Source organism: Camelus bactrianus, chromosome 10 (assembly GCF_048773025.1).
Source record: "Camelus bactrianus isolate YW-2024 breed Bactrian camel chromosome 10, ASM4877302v1, whole genome shotgun sequence".
Taxonomy (NCBI): domain Eukaryota; kingdom Metazoa; phylum Chordata; class Mammalia; order Artiodactyla; family Camelidae; genus Camelus; species Camelus bactrianus.
In genome coordinates this window covers 24,075,739-24,093,618 of record NC_133548.1, presented here as the reverse complement: position 1 = coordinate 24,093,618, position 17,880 = coordinate 24,075,739, and the positions used below count along the sequence as shown (strand labels likewise).

The window sequence follows — 17,880 nt, the reverse complement described above, 5'->3', positions numbered from 1 at the left end:
GAAAATGTTAGAACATCTGAATACACAAGCTCACATCCTGTCAGCCATCAGAGTGATACTGTGATCACATGTCACACAGACTCTGAAAAACTGCCCTGGACACGTGTGAGAAAATGAGAGTGAACAGGCAAATAACACCTTATGATATTATGAACATAATTTTGACCCTGTGGTCTCTTGAAAAGTCTCTGGGACCCCAGGGGTCCCCCAGACCACACTTTGAGAACCACTACCTCAGATGAATGTAGCAGATCCCTCAGACAAGGCTGCTCTGGGGCGTGGGGCTGGGGTTCTGCCCTAGTCCAGCCAATTCTAGATTGAAGTGTGGTTTGCATGCATGCTCCTGGATTAAGTGTCTGAGGATCCTATACCAAATCCTCACTGGGAGAAAGTTCTGGAGGCAAGTGAACTGGCTCTGTAACTTTGGGCAGATTATTACCTTCTTCAGGCCTGTTTTTCTTTTAGATATGGAGTTAGGTCAGTGGTTTCTAGACATTTTCCATCATGATCACCCCTTTTGCTGTTATTTCACAGCTTCTACTTGACAACAGCTGTACCTACTGTACGTGGGCAAAAGCATGGGCTCTGGAGGAAGACTGCCCTAGGCTGGAATCCAGTGCACCTCAATGAATTAAACTGTAATCCTGTGCAGTTACCTTATCGCCCTTAGCCTCAGTTGCCCCATCAGCAAAATGGGTATAAATAATAGGACCACTTCTCAAGAAGGCTTGATATATGTACATAAAGTGCTTATTAGCACAGCGTTTGGCATGTGGTAAGTTCTTGGTAAAGGTTAACTACTACCACTGTTCAGTGTCTACTGACAGAGAAAAGACCCAACAGCAGAAAAGGCTAAGGGAATCTGGTCCTATTAAATGCCTCAGCTCCAGCCTTCTTCAAGTCCAGCCAACTCCCTCCCCCCACCTCCCAGCCCTCCAGCAAGTATAAACATGTAAAGCTTGCAAAACCTTCCAGCGGGCTGCCCACCACCCACTCCACCCCAGCTCATAAAACAGAGCAACAAATGCAACCACTATGTTGAGTGTGATCTGGAAACTGTTTCTGGCAGTGCAGGCCCTTGGCCTTGGCTGTCAAGAACCCTGAACAGGGGAAGGGGCAATGGCAACACAGACCCAGGGGTCACGGGGTCATGAATGTGTGATGTGGTGAGTGGGGTGGGCACAGAATTACTGCAAGGGACCTGCACCCCTAAGTGCTGCTGGCGGCCTAACCTCAAAAACACCGCATGTGCATGTGAACGCATCCGGGCAGGCTGCTACTGTGACAAACAAAGCCACTTAAAAGGGTCACCGACTGGGAGCATTTGTCTTTGTGTGCAGAAAATAACAACTAATGTCATGTGGGGCAGTCCATAAAATACACCAAAGAAAACGAGACTTTAACAGGAAAGGGGCTGAGAGGAAGAAAGAGAGACCCAGTGAGGCCAAGTGCCGGGTCCAAGGTCACAGAGCTTTTTGTTCGGCAGCAACAGGAAGACCAGTCCCACGGGGTGTGACTCAGTTTCTCTTCCTGTCTCGAAGCTAATCACGTAGGTGAGCCTGAGTGTATCAAGGACTGGCAAGGCCCTTTAACTGGACCAGGCCTGCAAAAGCCATTTTATCCTGCCAAAAAAAAAAAAAAAAAAATGGAAGAGAGTAAACTTCTTAAGGCTTTGGTTTTAAGAGGTCCCTGCAGCCTGGAAAAAAATAAAAAAAAAAACCCTGCCCCACTCAGCAAGCGTATGATTTATTGGGATTACAGTCCTATAAGCAGTGTCTTAACAACATGAAACAGGAAACGCCTCCAATTTCCAGCTCAAAGCAGGCTCTGTTCTTCCTCAAGGTGGGCAGGGGCCTTGGGGAAAGAGCCAGGCTGGCAGATGGGGTACAAGCCTGTAGCTGGAGGCCATGTCACCTGAGCCCCTGGCATGAGAAGGCCTGTGCCTCTGTCCCCAACTGGCAGGCCAACTCTGGGGCCAGTAGGTATGTCCCCACTATGTCCACCCATGAGGACTCAGTACAAGTACTCAGGCAGGCAGATCTGGAAGTGCCCACTGGCTGGACAGGGCCTCGAGACCCGGCCTGAGCTCAGCCCCGGAAAAGCTGGGCTCCCACTGTTGGCTGGGAGCACAGAGGGCTCTGGGGTGTGGGCCTGGCTCCCGGGGTGGGGAGGGTTTGGGGGAGGTCCAGGATGCCTTAGGGTCACTCCCTAAGATTCCCCCATCACCCTGTAAGCCCATCCCACCCCGCCTGTGAGCACCCTTAGTCTAGGAAGGCAGTCTCACAGGGACCAGCCGGAGAGCTGCAGGTGGTGGTCAAGGGAGGGGGTGGGCCTGAATGTCTCCCACCTTCAGCCCTAAATTCTTCCACTGACTTTGCCCCACCTTCACGGGGACCACTGCTGAGCACTGAGGTTGAACGGGGTGACCTTCCCTTGAATCCATCCTTTTCACAGATCCTGCTGGGAAGCACACTCCCCGCCGTGCTGTCTGGCTGGGTCTGGCAAGGCAGGAACCTGCAAAGATGCCAAGCTTTCCCCAGTAAAGTGACAGCTCCTCAAGCAGGGACTGCTCTGGGAAGGTCAAGGTCGGCTCTGTGGTGCCAGCTCTGAGGCCCTCCCTCCCCACAAGTCTCCCACGATTTCTGGAGGGCCACGGTGGCCTAACACCAAGCCAGAACGTCCATGGAGAATGAAACCAACATTGTCCCACCGAAGTCAGATTCCACTCCCAGCACAAAGGAAGTGATTCTAGTCCCGTTCACATCTTGGACTAATTATTTTTTCTAGAATTGCTTGGTAAACCAGAATGGTTTGGCCCAGCTTGGAGTCAGAGCTAGGCAGCCATCTCCTGACCCCTAGGCCTATCTCCTCCAGCAACCTCGCTGCCTCAGACCCTTGCAGCTGACCCCTGGCAGAATCTCCATGTGGGGTCAGGGGACTTGTGCTAGAGGTGGGGCTTAGGGCTTCCTGGGGGGGAATACACTTTGCTTATTAGAACCCATCTGGTACAGATTAGAGGCATGAGAAAAACCTCCATTTGCTCAGATATGCACATGGATATAAATTTAGATTACAACCAGCCAGGATTAGCCGTGAGCGATTTCCCTGCCTCTTTCCAGTGGTTGCCCTTTAGGGAGCCTAATTGTGAGCAGTGGGATGGAAGGTTGATTGGGTGACAAACAGGGCATCCCGGCCTGGCTCCCACGGCATCCCAGGAATATTAGGGAACACTAACAACTAACATGTACAGAGCATCTGCTAAGCACCCGGCACTGTTTTAAGCCCTTTACATCAATTGACTCACTTAATCCTCCTATCTCCTTTATGAAACAGGTACTATGATGATCCTCATTTTACACGTGGGGAAACTGAGGGCTGGAGGGTTGCAGTAACTTGCCCCAGGTCACGTGCCTAGTATGTGGCAGAGCTGCGATGTGGTCCCAGGCAGGGTACTCCCAACATCCAAGCTCCCAAATAGTACACTCCACCGCTGCTCTGTAAGTTGGCCCTGGCCTTCCATTTTCTGGACCCTGCCCCACCTCCTTCATCTTAGGGGTGATGAGTATTAGGCATAGGAACCCTGCAATGTGTCACCCAAGCTGGACCATTTTTGAAAGGGAACAGGAGTGCTGTTACCAGCAACTCTAGGGCAGCAGGTGCAAACCAGAAGAGTCTCAGGCAAATGCAAACACCTGGCCGCCCAAGCATTCGGCACTTGGGTAAAGCACCTCCACCTGGTTCAAGCGTCCCTGCCAGGCCGTGGGAGGCCCTCTCGGCCCGCTGGCCCTGAGCCTGGTCTCTGTTCTGCCCTCAGCTCTGCATCCTCACAGCACTTACCCCATTTGCAATCATTCTGCTTGTGAGGGTTTTCTCTTTGGCTCTCTCCTCAGACTATAACTTCTCTGAAGGCAGAGACTGTTTTCTCAGTGACGCTGCTCCCCCATCAGCACAGAAGCGCACATTAGAAACTCAACCTTTGAGTTTAGAAATACCCCGCACATTTCTTAGTCCTGGATGCAAACCCCTCTGGCTGCTAACACGTTTTTAGGGGTCTGCTCTTAATCCAGAACTCTGTGCAGGGCTCCAGAGTTCTCAGTCTGGCAAGTGAGCACATGAAATGGGGAAGGGTTTTGTCCTCCATCCTTGGAGGCTTGAGCAGGTCTGGGTATTAACAAATGGTTCTTTTCAGAAAAAAAGAAAATATTTCCTCGGTAGAAAGATAACCGTTTCACAGGAGAACTTGCTACCCGGGAGCAGTCTCCTGGGGAGTTGGCTGATTGGGGCAGTTTCTGGGAGGGCAGCGAGGACGGTGGGCGGGGCCTCCTCAGGGAGGGAAAAAGCAGGCGTGGCTCTGCAGATGTCAGTGTGGCCTTGAGCCTCGTTGGACAGGACACAGCCATCTGTCTTTGGTAACTGGGCCTGACTCCAGGGTGGCATCTTATGTGGGCGGGATGATACAGATTTCAGTGGCGACTGCATGCGGGCCGCCACCCTCCACGCTCCCTCCCACAGCAGGGAGGGCTCGAGTGCTGCCAGGCCCGGGGGATCTGGCCCATCTCTCAGGCCAGGGCTCCCCTGTGTGGTGGCCTGGCCGGCAGGCAGCTGGTCTAATAGGACAGGGTCTTGCTGCTTCCCACACACCTGGAAAGGAGCTGCATGAAAGCAGGTCGCTCTCCACTTGGTTGCGGCGCGGCTCCCTTGGCCTGCTGGCCACACCTCCCCTACGGGGCTCACAGCTGCCATGAAGGTGCAACAGACTCAGAGTCACCGGGGCTCGGCATCTGTGACAAGAGACCACAGCTCTTTCACCGTGTGGGAGCCAGACAGGCAAGGGCTTCCAACACGTTCAAACACATGCCCCTCCTTCTGAATACAACACTTTCAAAAGCACAGTGAGGGCACTTGCCACCATCCACCAGCCTCTGCCAAGAAGGCAAGCTTGGGAGGACCCTAGGGCTTAGCTGTCCTGCTCCATTTATTATTCCACAGACACCAGCTGGGCAGCAGGGCGGGGATGGGTCTTGTATTTAGACTCTCTGAACAGGTATACCTGTTTAGATTCAGGTGAGTATAATCACACAGCACCGGCCTTCCCCATCCCCCACAGTCTAAGGCAACATGGTGACCCTTGCACTTTTGGACACAGTTTCCAGAAACTTCCAGGAGAAGGTAGAGGCATGGGACTCCTGTGTAAGGGGGAGATTCCTGACTGGCTAGTGGCTTTGAGCTGAGCTGTAGAAGGCAATGCACTCCAACCCAGCCAGGGAAAGAAGCTCCCAGCACCTGCTTTCTGCACCCACAGCCAAACTGCAGCCCCAGGGAAGACTGGTACTTGCTTCTGAGCTGCAAAGCCACATTGCTATGATGTGCTGAAGGCCTATTACATGCCAAGGAAGCATGAGGCCGTTCTGCAAACGTTACCCTCTAATACAGCCACCCTGCAAGGGAGGTATAACTATGAGTTTGCATTTTACAAATGTGGAAACTGAGGCTTGGAGAGATTTGGACACATGTCCAAGGTCACATAGCTAGCCAATGGTGATCTGCCTAGCTCTAAACAGAAAAGATTCTGGGGTCCTTCCTGACACCAAATTGCCACACACACAATGCTGTGAGCCGCTGGCCGGAGGAGAACTGGAAGGCAGGCACGAGGGGGAAAGGCTTGCCCCAGCGCCCAGCCCAGACTTCAGCTTCTGCATCCACCGCCTCATTAGCCCTGAAGGCAGCAGGCAAGGGGATGCCGGGCTGGGCCCCAAGGTGCCAGGGGTTATACTCCACCCCCGAAGAGCTTTCTTCCCCCAGATCTCAAATATTAAAGCAGCAAAGGAGGCGGCTGTCAGAGGCAGCCAGTCTTGTGGGAGGAGGGAAATCTGGAGAGCTGGTTGGCAGGCAAGTAGGAGCATGCCAGAAAGCAGCCCAGCTTGACTCCAGACATCGCCTGAGCTCCTAGCCTGCCCACGTCCTCAGTGTCTGGAAGGTCCACAGCTCAGCCTCAGAAGCCATCTTCTTTTTTAAAATTTTTTTGGGGGGAGGGGATTAGGTTTCTTTGTTTGTTTATAAATTTTTATTTATTTATTAATGGAGGTACTGGGGATTGAACCCAGGACCTCTTGCACGCTAAGCACATGCTCTACCGCTGAACTATACCTGCCCAGCCACGCTGCCCCCTCCACCTCCCCACCCCCACGCGCCCCTCCACCTCCCCCTTCTTCAAGAAAGTAAACTTCATTCCCTTTTGAGTTGGGACTTCCCAGCACCAAGGCGCTCTCTGGGATCCTGGCAATACCCTAGACAAAGGGGATTGTGGCTGCCGTGTTACAAAAACCCTCCTAACACTCCTAACGAAGGAGGCCCCTGGGCCTGGCAGTTCCCAGTCTTCTCCTCTGTGGGGACAGGTGGGCACAACAACAGGACAGGAAGTCATACACAACAGGCCGCCCCTGGGGCACTTGTCAACAGCTGGGGCAGGATCCTGTTCTGTCTCCATGCCCTGTTATCTGGCACTGCCACTTCCTTTGTCTGCCCCCCAGTCCCTGGCTCACTCCTTCTCAGATGCTGGACATATGCCCACCTTCAGCTGGCCACCCAGAGCCAGCGAACTCAATCTGCTGGGGAAGAGGCCCCAAGGAGTTGAGAGTGAGCTGCTCAAGTCACACTGGGCAGAAGGTGCTGACTGGGAGACCGGCTCCCAGGTTCTTGCCCTTTCTCCTGGGAGGCAGGAATGAGGTATCACGCCGGACATTGAATTCACTGCATTCTTACCATTGGACCTCCCTGCCTGAACTCAGATCCGCCTCCTTCTAGCTGTGAACCTGGCTGCCCCTCTCACCTTCCCAAGACCCCAGTGTGCCCACCTGTAAATGGGAGTGGAATCGGCTTCCTCTGAGAGCTTGTGAGGGTCTGTTAGAGAGTGGGGTGTTTCAAGTGCTTGATAAACTGTAGAGGTTTGTCCAGATGCTTCCAGCCCATGTAAAAATAAATCAGATCATATCCCTCCCATGCTTTACACTGGACAATGGCAGCTCATTACATGGAGGCGTGGCGGTCAAACCAGCAAGCGAGCGGCCCAGGACATGAGTACTCCGCTTTGGAGTGTGTGACTCGCTGCTCGGTCTTTGAACCAGTGAGTGGGTGAAATCCAGTTTTTAGAGTTCTTGGAGATCCTCGGGTGGTAGGATGAGATAAATCCAAAGTTTGTACAACATCTCTGTTTGACATGGTTCTCACTGAATTAGTCCTTTGTGACATCTGGTCGACCTCATCTTCTGTCACTTGCTTGGGCCCCTGGCTATTGTCAGGGGTGGGTGAAGAAGGAATTACAGTCAGGGACTGAAAGAGGTACATTTGAGAGGGAAAGAAAACACTCATTTTGAGTAGATGTGATTTTTAAATTCAGCAGTGTTTTTGGTTATTTATGCACTGAACACAGGTTAGTTATTCTAGTCCTTTCACAGGTTTATGAAAACAGTAATTTTGCTAATAACAGCTACCATGTGTGAAGACCTTACTCTGGGCTAAGTCATTTCAGTGTATTACCTCATTTGATCCCCTCAAAAAATCTTTGGAAGTAGATCAAGCCATTCTCCATGAAAAGCTGGGGAAACTGAGTCCTGAGACATTAACTTGCCCATAGTCCCACAGCCAGAAAATGGCAGAGCAGAGACCCTGCAGATGGTCTGACTACACAAGTCTAGCCTTTAGGGTCTGCAGCTTATTTCATTAACTGGACAAAATATTTAACTGCCTACTCTGTGCCAGGAAACGTTCTATGTGTTGGGGGTCACAGTGGGAACAGGGCCAGCCCATGGTGCTTACCTTCTAGAGGGGTGAGGAGGGCAGAAAAGGAAGCAAACACATCCACAGACAAGGGAACTTCACACAGAGGAGGTGCTCGGAAGAAAAAGCAGGTGAGATGCTGGAGAGTGACTGGGGGTGGGAGGTGTGGCTCCCTGTGTGCACTGTGGACCACAGGCAAGTCACTTACAAGTCACTTCAGAGGTCACTGGGTGCACCAGCCTGGGGAATACATGGAAACTAGTACTTAATTCACCCAATAGCTATTTTTGTTTCTTTTAGTTCCATTTTGGGTAAACAGATGGAAATTTAATGCACAAAAGTGGGGAGTGGAAAGAGAAAAGAGTTTAACATTGCAAATCTTCTTGAAATGGTATTTAAGGGAACCACAAGTCAGTAGCATCAAGCCACCACTGCCATCATCTCTATTATTTGATAAGAAAGCACTTTCGCAAGCTGAGCAAAAGATTAACGAGCCCACTTCTTCAGACTAAGCACACAGCCTACCCAAGGGCGCTCATCTGAGGGGGAACGTTCCCCTCCTGCCTCTGGACTGGAACAAAGAGGGGCCTCTCCTCGCTATGCACTTCACCTGTGTCGGGGGCACTGCCCCAGAACTTGGGGGGCCCCCAGGCAGTAGGCACTGCTTGGATCTTGTCTCTACACAGGAGGAAACCAGGGCTGGGGAGGTAAGGAGCCTTGCTCAGACCACACAGCTGGAGAGGAGGGGCTGGTTTTGCCCCTCTGCACAGGCACCTCTGAGGACACAGGTCTCCACAGGAAAACCCCTCAAGCCCCACCTCGAAGCATTAGCTACTTAAACAACAATCAGCGATGACTTTAAACAAAAACAAAAACAAAGACTTAATTCTGTGTTTTGAAAATGTAGATCCATATCTTTACCTTTCCTATAAGTTGTACCAAAACATCTACTTATATTCCTTCAAATAAAGTAATTTGGTAACCCACTCTCCAAAAAAATGTAGATCCATTTCCGACATGAAGCATGCACTTGGAAGCAACAAAATCCTTCTGTGACTTTTGCTGCCCACATCACCCTACCTGTCCCAATGTCGGGTAGCTGTCCTTTAAGACCCAGTTAAAATCCCAGGCTGTTCTGATGCCACCCCTCAGCGACTCCAGGCTTCTCAAAGATCCTCTGGGATATGATGATGAAGAGGAAGAAGAACATGGGAAGGGGGAGGGGGAGGAGGACAGTGGTGATGACAGTGATGATGACTGACACACACCATGGACCAGGCACTCACGCTTTACGTATATTCACTCAATCCCCGCAACACCACTATGAGGCTGGCACTATTAGGCCCGGGCTAAAAAGAAACTGAGGCCAGAGGCTAAATGACCAGGGCCACCTAGCTCATACCCGGCGGAGCCGGGATGGAATCCAGGCCAGCAGCAGGGCCTGGGGGCCAACGTAATGGTACCATCCCACCAAGCTTCCTCTCACACCATCTGGTGGTTTGTGCTCAGTTTTCCCCCTTTCTGTCTTGTTGTTGCCTCTCTCATTAGGCAGGAGACTCAGTCTCATAAGCCACTCTTCACAATTCTCTTATTCTCTTTATAATTCTCCCCTTCCCGCTGATGGACAGAGAAGTACAGCGAGAAATATGAGTTAATAAGCAAAGCATGTAAGATGGTATCTGTCACTTAATATGTGCTCTGTAACGCCAGCTAGAATTAGCAGGAGTGTTTGTAAGTAGGGTAATATTGGAAGCTGTCTCATTAATTATTATTATTGGTAGTGACAGTGGTTATGGTAGTGACATCAGTAGTAATAGTAATTGTATTAGTAGTCATATTACTAACCCAGATGCCACTTGAGAGCCATGTTTTAAGAAACATCATCCTACGTCAAGGGAAGGAGACTAGTCTCAGTGTCAGACACGTCATCTAAGCACGTTTCTGACCATTACAGTGACGAGGAGTGGGTGGCGGTCACCATTTACAAGTACTTTTATGTGCCAGGCACTGAGCTGAGTGCTTCGCTGGACACTCTCATTTAACCTGAGTAACCATCTTATCATCTTCACCATTTTGCTGATGAGGAAACTGAGGCCTAGAAAGATGGGCTGCCCAGTCACGCTGCTAGAAGGTAGCAGAGATGATCCCTGCAGGATGACCCGAGGCCGTGGTACGGACTTCAAGTGGAGCGGGGTGGGGTGGGGGGGACCGTAAGGTTAGCACCTTTGCTAACTCCAGGTTTTCTGAGTTCTGTTCACACACTTGCAGAAGCCCTCGTGGCCAGCGTGACACGGATCAGGGCAGCCAAGGGCTGAGCTGGACACACAGCACCTTCCGCCAGGATCTCACCTGGACAAGAGCTTCGAGCTCGGAGCAGACCCGAGCCTGAGTGAAAACGGCTCCACAGGAACTGGGGATTAAGACTAGTGTCAAACCAGCACTCACTCCGGGCCCTTTGTCCCTCCCGAACCTGCCTCAGGGTGCAGGACCAACGCACCAGACAGCATGGAGGGGATCTTACTAGGCGCACCTCTCTTCACGGCATCAAGGGAGCAGTGTGGGCAGGGCTTCCTGGAGCTCCCTCACTCTCAGAGTGGCCCAGGCCCTGCGAGGGGATGGGTCGGGAGAGGGCCAATAAAAACCAGCCAGTCACAGAGACCACCAAGCTGGACAGCCAGGGCAGGACAGTCTAGGCCACAAGCTCAGCCCTCCCCTTGTTCTGGCCCACGAGGTCCCAGCTCCCTCCGGCATCCCTGCAGGCTGTGTCTCCGCGTTCTCACACTGCTCCTTTCTCTCCCCACAGGTCCCACATTTCATCCTGCCACCTGGTCTCAGCCAGATGCTAACCATCATGGCAGCGAACACTGAGCACTGACTGTGTCCCAGTACCATTCTAAAAGCGCTATGTTAACGCATTGAGCACTCATACCCCTACGGGTGGCCAGGAAGTCTAAATGTTAGTTGTCCGCAGAACCTGGGCTCTGGACAGACTGAGTGACAGATTGAAGGTTTTAAAATCAGAGAGTGATAAGTTAGATCTCAAACACGCGTCTTGGAATAGCAGGCTCCCCCTCAGACCGGGCTCTGCTGGCTAAGCACAAGACAGCAGATGTTTCTAGGCTCCATCCCAGATCAGACACCCCTCCTGGCCTAACGTTCTGCACACCAGCAGGCCCCAGGTCCACGGAGTGTGTGGCCCTCCACGAAGGTGCACCGTGCGGGGCTGAGGAAAGGGAAGCAAGAAGCCAGGGCTTGAAGCTTAAGCAAATGGATTGGTTTGTGGACAAGGGGCCCCACTTCGTTCCCAGTATTCCCAGATATTCCTCAAGGGTCTGGCTTCTCTGCTGCTGCTGGGCTTGGGAACACTGCCTGGTGAGCCTGAGCCCCGCCTCGCCCGAGGTTCTGAAGCAGAAAATCGGATCACGCCCTGTCCACCTCGGCTCCTTTGCATCTCCAGCTGTATCTGCCTCCCTCCATGTGCTCTGCTTCATGATGCTGTCTTCCAGCAGCTTGCTGGCAAGCTGGCGGACCTCCCTCTGCTCTTGCATGTCTGCACAGCCTTTCTTCCCACCTCCCCCAACTCCTCATTCCCAGGATGACGACGTCCTCTGCCCAGGATGCTCTTCCAGCTACCCATCCCTCTGCCTCCAGGCACGACTAGCAAGCCAGATGCCTGACCGTTCTCCTCCAGACTTTTTGCAGGAAGGAGGCTCCCCCCATCTCCCTGGGTAACGCTGGTCTCTCACAGCAAGTCCTTTCACTTTCTAAGTTGGGTCCCGGGTGATGACATGCCCCGCAGGGCAGCAGCTGTGACTAATCCTGTGTCTCAGACCCTGCCTTGTGCTTCACTGGTGCCAGTGATGCAAGCTGCCAGCAAGAAAGGGATCTGGGGAGGGTGCAGGGCGGTTCCAGCTGCGAGGCTCTCCCAGGGTGGCAAGGAGGCATCCTGGGAGAGGAGAGGCAGGTGGGGCTGGAATGGCCCCGGACGGGGTGGCCCCAAGGGCCAGGATCCACCCAGACTGTCTTAGAGCTTTAGGACTGGGTCTTAGCTGCCAGGTGGGAAAGCTGTAGGCTGGCACGATGAAGGGCGACGGCTTCCAGGTCAGGGAGACCTGAGTCGAATCCCTGCCCAGAAACTCAGCAGCTAGATGTGCTCCCGCTCCCCCCGCCCCCGGCCTCGTGCCATCATCTGTAAAATGTAGGCGATGCTAGCACCTACCTTGTTGATTCGTCGTGGGGCACAAAAGAAACAGAAGGAGGTAGAACTGCCCTTTAAAAGGAAGAGCTGGCTCCTTTTACAAGTATCTTACTTTGTCCTCCCTGAGGGGGTCACTCAGCTCCATTTCACAGATGAGGAGCCCGAGGGGCCAGTATGAGATGCTGATCTGAGACCAGGTCTCTGCTCTGAAGCCTGTGCTCTTTTCTCTGGGGTGGCCCGGCTCTCTGTGGCAGCAGATGGAGGAACGTCAGAGGGCCTTCTTGTACCTTGCACAGTGCCCCCATGCTACCTGGAGCTCCTGTCTACAACCCCCTCCTTCCTCCCAAACCCAGAGCAGGAGGCTCTGGGGAGAAAGGTCCTTGCGGAGAGATGCTGAGGGCCTGGTAACCAGTGCAAAGGCAGCGCGTGACTTAGCAGGGACCCCGGGATGAGCTTCACACAGAGGGAGCAACGCATGGCCTGCCTGCCCTTTGTCAGCACGTTTGTGGTCACACACAGCCTCCAACCAGAAGGAAGAAAGGTACTTTCTTCAAAGCAGAAATCTATGAGCGCAGACTGGGTGGCCCTGCCATCAGTGGTGCCATGGGCCAAACCCAAGCCACCAAACTGAGTTCCTCCACCCATGTGTGCGAGGCCATGGAAAGAGGTTCCTTAGTCCCAACGGACCCAGAAATCCCCAAACCATCAAACCCCCAAGCGGAAGGCCTCCGGGCCATACACCCACCATCACACCTGAAACCAGAGGCTCTGTCCAATTCTGGCTGGGGGACCTGACTCCCATGCTCCTGACATGGGACAGAGGGAGCAACTTCAAGGGAATGAAGTAGTGGAGGAGAGGGAAAGCGACAGACAGACATCCTCAGACTCACAAAAGCAAACCTGTGTCACTCTGGAGCCCTAGCCAACTTCAGCTCCTCTGTGCCCAGGAGAGAAGGTCTTCCCCAGAGCTCTGGAGGGTATCAGAGAGGCAGTGACTGCGGGGACACGCAGCCCAGCCTGCAGTGAAAGGCCAGGGGGCTCTCCAAGGCCCCCAGGGTGAGTGAGTCCAAGCTCAGCAGGACCCACTTAGCCGCCAGGAACTCGGCCACCAGCGGGCTGTCTGCTGGCCTGGTTATATTAGGTGTCCTCCTTTCAGTAGTCGAATCTGAAATTTGGGGATTCTGTTTTCCTAGTGGTGGTTCCAATTTCCCATGTGTCTAATACTCATTTAAAATGATTCATGGAAAGATGCCTTTGCAACCAATTTCTTGGTGCCGCCAAGTGGTGCCAAGACAGTGTGGTTTTTAAATAACGAGGTATCTAAACACATCCCGTGTGTTATGTTACCATTCAAGCTCAGCTATCAGGATCACATATAGACAAGCAGCTTGGGGCTTACAGAAACCCTGATGCTGTTTCAGAGCATCAGGGGCTGGGAATCCTCCCGGGGGAAAAGCCAGAGGGTAGCCACAAAGACATCCAAGGGATTCCGGGCACAGCACTCGCAGGAGAGCACCTCCCTGCTCAGCGCCACCGCCAGCAGCCACCGTCACAGCCGGAGGGCCACGCCAGCCCAGGGCAGCGGGTCCAGGGAAGGCTCCTCGTCCTCCTCTCCCAGCCACCTTTGCCTGGGTGACCCGGCCTTAGACCCAGTCTAGCACCTTTGGGGACCTCACCAAGCAACAAGCAAGCTTCCCCTCCCCTCCCCCCTCCCTCCAGATGTTTACCTTGCCCCTTCTCCCCCTCAGCTGGTTCTGGTAACCACAAAAGTTTCTCCCCAGAGCAGAAACAGCTGGGGCGCAGGGCCTGTGCTCTGGCTCCCCCTCCCTGCTGGGTGCTTCCTTCAGGAAACCTGAGGCCTGCACCTGCTGCCCTGTTGCTCTGTGTCAGGCCCAGGGTGACCTGCCTCTGCCCTCATTCACTGTCCAGCTCCCAGAGAAATAAGACAACAGTGATCTAATAATGACACCACTAGCAGCAGTGCTAGTGTTTACTGGGATCTACTACATGTGTGCACTGGGCCACCACTGCTTCATTGCCCTCATAACGACAGATGGGATGGTATAATGGTTATGAGCAGAGCCAGTGCGGCCTTGGTAAGCTACTGACTCTCTGTGCCTCCACTTATCCATCTGTAAAATGGAGCTGCACCTATTTCCTGTAAGTGGGCACCCACATGTAAAGTGCTCAGCACAGTGCCTGGCACATGGCAAATGATCAATAAACTCTTGCCGATCATCACTGAAATAGCACGTCACACAGCTGCTTTGTTACTGCCCTGTGTTAACAGCCAAGGAAGTTGAGGCCCAGGGAGGTCTGAAACCTTGCAGAGGTCTCAAGGTTCATGAATTCCAGAGCTGCTGTTTGTGCCCAGGCCATCTGACTCCTGAGCCACTACATCCCCCGCTCCCAGTGTTTGTCATGTGTCCACAGGATTGCCAGGGTTTTCCTCACGGCTGTTTTTAATGAGCTAGTATGGGAATCTACCTTTGTACCTTTGTCTTTCGTGACTGTGGAGGCCCTGAAGAGGGGGGCCTGGCTGTGGAGCGGGTATGAGGACCACAAAATTGCTGAGACTCAGTGCATACCAAAGACACTGGGCAGCCGGGGATGGGGCAGGGATAGCGGTGGCACTCTCTGGATCAAGGTCTCAGATCACCTTCCTCCACCATGGGGCACAGACCCCCTGGGCTCTGCCCCTCTCCTAGGCCCCGCCCCTCTCCTAGGCCCTGCTATGAGGTGTAATGTTCGTTGACAGAGCTTCCTAAACTAAAGGCAAGTCTTTCCCACCCCCTGGACCTTTAATTACACCACTCTTGATTGAGCCCATGGACTGCCCCTGCCTTGGGTGGCCATACGGTAGCCTCCAGTTGAGGCTCACATCAGCATACATATTGGACAAAATGTAAAAAAGCATCTTTCCTGGACAGAAAACTTTTAAAAGGTGACGACCCCCTGAGTAGACCATTTAGAATGGGTATCCTGTCCTCAAGCTGACATGACCTCATGTATGTCCCCTACTCATGCCCCTCACTGGGTCCCCTTGTGCAGTGTACAACCTGCACATCTGTTCTTAGCAGCCCGTTGCCCAGCTGGGAAAGGGCTGAGACCCTGTGGAGAGCAGTAGACTAGGGGCCAGCAGGCCTGAGATCCTGGAGCTATTCATCCACTAACCTGCTAGAGATCAAATAATCTGCCAGAGCCATGATGTTCTCATCTGTAAAATGAGTGGACAGGGCAAAATATGCCTGAGATCCCTAACAAAAATGCTAACAGTGACACTGCTGTCATCAAAAGAGGTGACAGCTACCACTGATGGAGGGCCAGTTACCACCCACTGTCCTTAGTGCTTTTTCTGAGGGCACTAGCTCACTCAAGTCTTACAACCACCTTTCTAAGTCTTACAACCATTCATTCTAAAATGAATACCTCATTTTATAAAAGAGGCAACTGAACCTCAGAGAGCCCAGGTAGTGAGTGCTAGAGCTGGCAGCCCCGAGACAGAGGCCAAAGCCCACCTTCTGAGCCTCAGTGACCTCACACCATTCAGCCCAGGGTGAAAAAATCCCGCTGCACTCCAAGACCAGGCCTTCATACATCTGATCCCAGTCCACGCCCAGGTCAGGCCGCCTCCTCCCAGGCACACAGGCCAGGGTGAGGGCTCTTTTTCCACCTTGTCAGTCACTCAGTCAGTTGACACACACTAGGTAGCATGGCCCACCAGGTGACCAGCCCAAGGCAGATCCCTACCGTTCATTGTTCAGGGCCATCCTGGGGGGGTCCAGGTTGGGGTTCTCCATGGATTCCATCTGGGGACACCGCAGGAAGTAGTAGAGCGTGTGGAGGGCGTCAGGGGACCAGGTGATGGGCTGGGGCGGCTGGCGGGCCTGGCGGGCGGGGCTGGAGCCAGGACACAGTGGGTGGCGCCCCTGCATGTGGTGCATGGCTCGGGAGACCAGGTCACCTGGCAGGAAGGGCAGAAAGGAGGGAGAGAAAAAGAGAAAACAAAGTCTGAGTTTCAGGCCCACATTAGGATACTTGCCAGCTAAAGAGAAGCAGCTCCCTGAGCAGAGTGGTAATTACTGTTTACCCAGAGGCAACAGGCAGAGGTGGAAGCTGTCACCTAGACATACAATAGCAATTCAGATTCCCTTTCACTTCAAGTCTGGCCTTTACAACTGAATGAAACACTTGGCAGGGCCCGCTTCTCCAGAACTTGTGTTAATGCGGTTTCTTTTTCAACATCCCCACTCTCTCCACCACCCTGGGCCTTCCCCCAGCTCCCAGACCATGGGAGCCTCCAGGCCTCTTCTCCCAGCCTCCGCCAGCAGCACCAGGCTGCACGGTGATTCTCCCCCGTGCTTTCTGGGGCAAAGCCCATGTTCTTCTGCAGAAAAGGTAACTTCCTCTGCATGGCCTCAAGTAAGAACCGCCCCCTCCACCACCCGCTATGCTTACTGGGTGCCGACTGTTCTGTTTTCTAGAAGTAGGATTTCATTTGATCCTTACAATGCTGAGCCCAGGTATTATCCCCATTTTACAGATGAAGAAATTGAGGCTTATTCGGTACACAAACGTTTACTGTCTCCATGCATTTCCCTGGTCACAGGTATGCCGTGGTGCCCAGAGGTTTAGTAAATGGTGGAGTCTAGATTTGAATCCAGACTGATGTGATTCCAACGTCCATGAAGTGAACTGTGATCTAGGCCATGGGGTCCTCAGGTCCCCATATCCTGTGCTGTTTCTGCCCAAGTCAGGTCTTTTCAATAGCCCACCAGCCCGGGACAGGAAACATCCCATCATTGTGCGAGGCCACAATGCTGAGAAAGGATGGGTGAAACGGCCCCAGGCACCTGCGGGCCCCTCGTTCTAGGAAAAGTGGCGCCTTCCGTTCTTCTCAGGCCTGAGAAGTCAGGGGGGCGTCCATGGTGGGTCAGCTCCCTTTCTCTGTGGCGATTCCTAACAGATAGCCCCTTTCAGAGAAAGCCTCTGGACAAGGCTGACCCTAAGGTGGGAGAAATGAGCAGGCTTTAATATGACAAGTGACCTGTCATTCAGCATTCACTTATTCCGTCAACCTGCCTTACACAGCATCTGAGTCTCATACTCTGTGCCACTGCGTCCCCAGCCCTGCACGGCTTCTACTGTGCAGCAGGAACTCAGCAAATATGTGGAGAATGAAAAGGTAGCCTTATGAGACACAAATGAACTTATTTACAAAACAGGAACAGACTCACAGACATAGAAAATAAACATGGTTACCAGAGGGGAAACAGAATGGGAAGGGATTAATTGGGAGCTTGAGATATGCAGATACCAACCACTATATATAAAATTGATATACAACAAGTTTCTTCTGCATAGCCCAGGGAACTATATTCAATATCTCATAGTGACCTATAATGAAAAAGAACATGAAAACAAATATATATGCATGTATATGTATGACTGAAACAGGCTGTGTACCAGAAATTGACACATCACAAACTGACTATATTTCAATAAAAAAAAAAGGAGCCTTATGCTTTCATTCTAATTTTTTTTTTTGGTGTGGGAGATAATTAAGTTTATTTGTTTAATTAGTTCTTTTTCTAATGGAGGTACTGGGGATTGAACCCAGGACCTCATGCATGCTAAGCATATGCTCTACCACTTGAGCTATACCCTCCCCCTTGCATTCATTTCATTTTAAAATACAACTTCCAGTGGGGCTGACTTGAGCTTACTGGCTGCCAAGTTCTGCCATCACAGCCACAGTGATGACATCTAGCTTTCAAGCAGGGACGGCGACAGCCCTGGAACTGGAGATCTCCACTGGGAAAGAGCCCTCCATGCCCCCACTCCTGGGTCTCACTCCTGTCTACACAGCGGCCTCTGCTCATCTCGCAGTTGTAGCTCAGCTGCCT

At 52.5% G+C, this 17,880-nt stretch overlaps 1 protein-coding gene across 1 annotated transcript in view; it reads right to left on the bottom strand.

Annotated features, from left to right (window-relative positions):
* Positions 1-17,880, bottom strand: part of ABTB2 (ankyrin repeat and BTB domain containing 2) — a 172,487-nt gene that overhangs the window by 21,976 nt on the left and 132,631 nt on the right. The window contains exon 3 of the mRNA XM_010964694.3: positions 15,725-15,938. Coding sequence (XP_010962996.2) covers positions 15,725-15,938 — 214 coding nt within the window. The remainder of the gene's footprint in view (positions 1-15,724; positions 15,939-17,880) is intronic.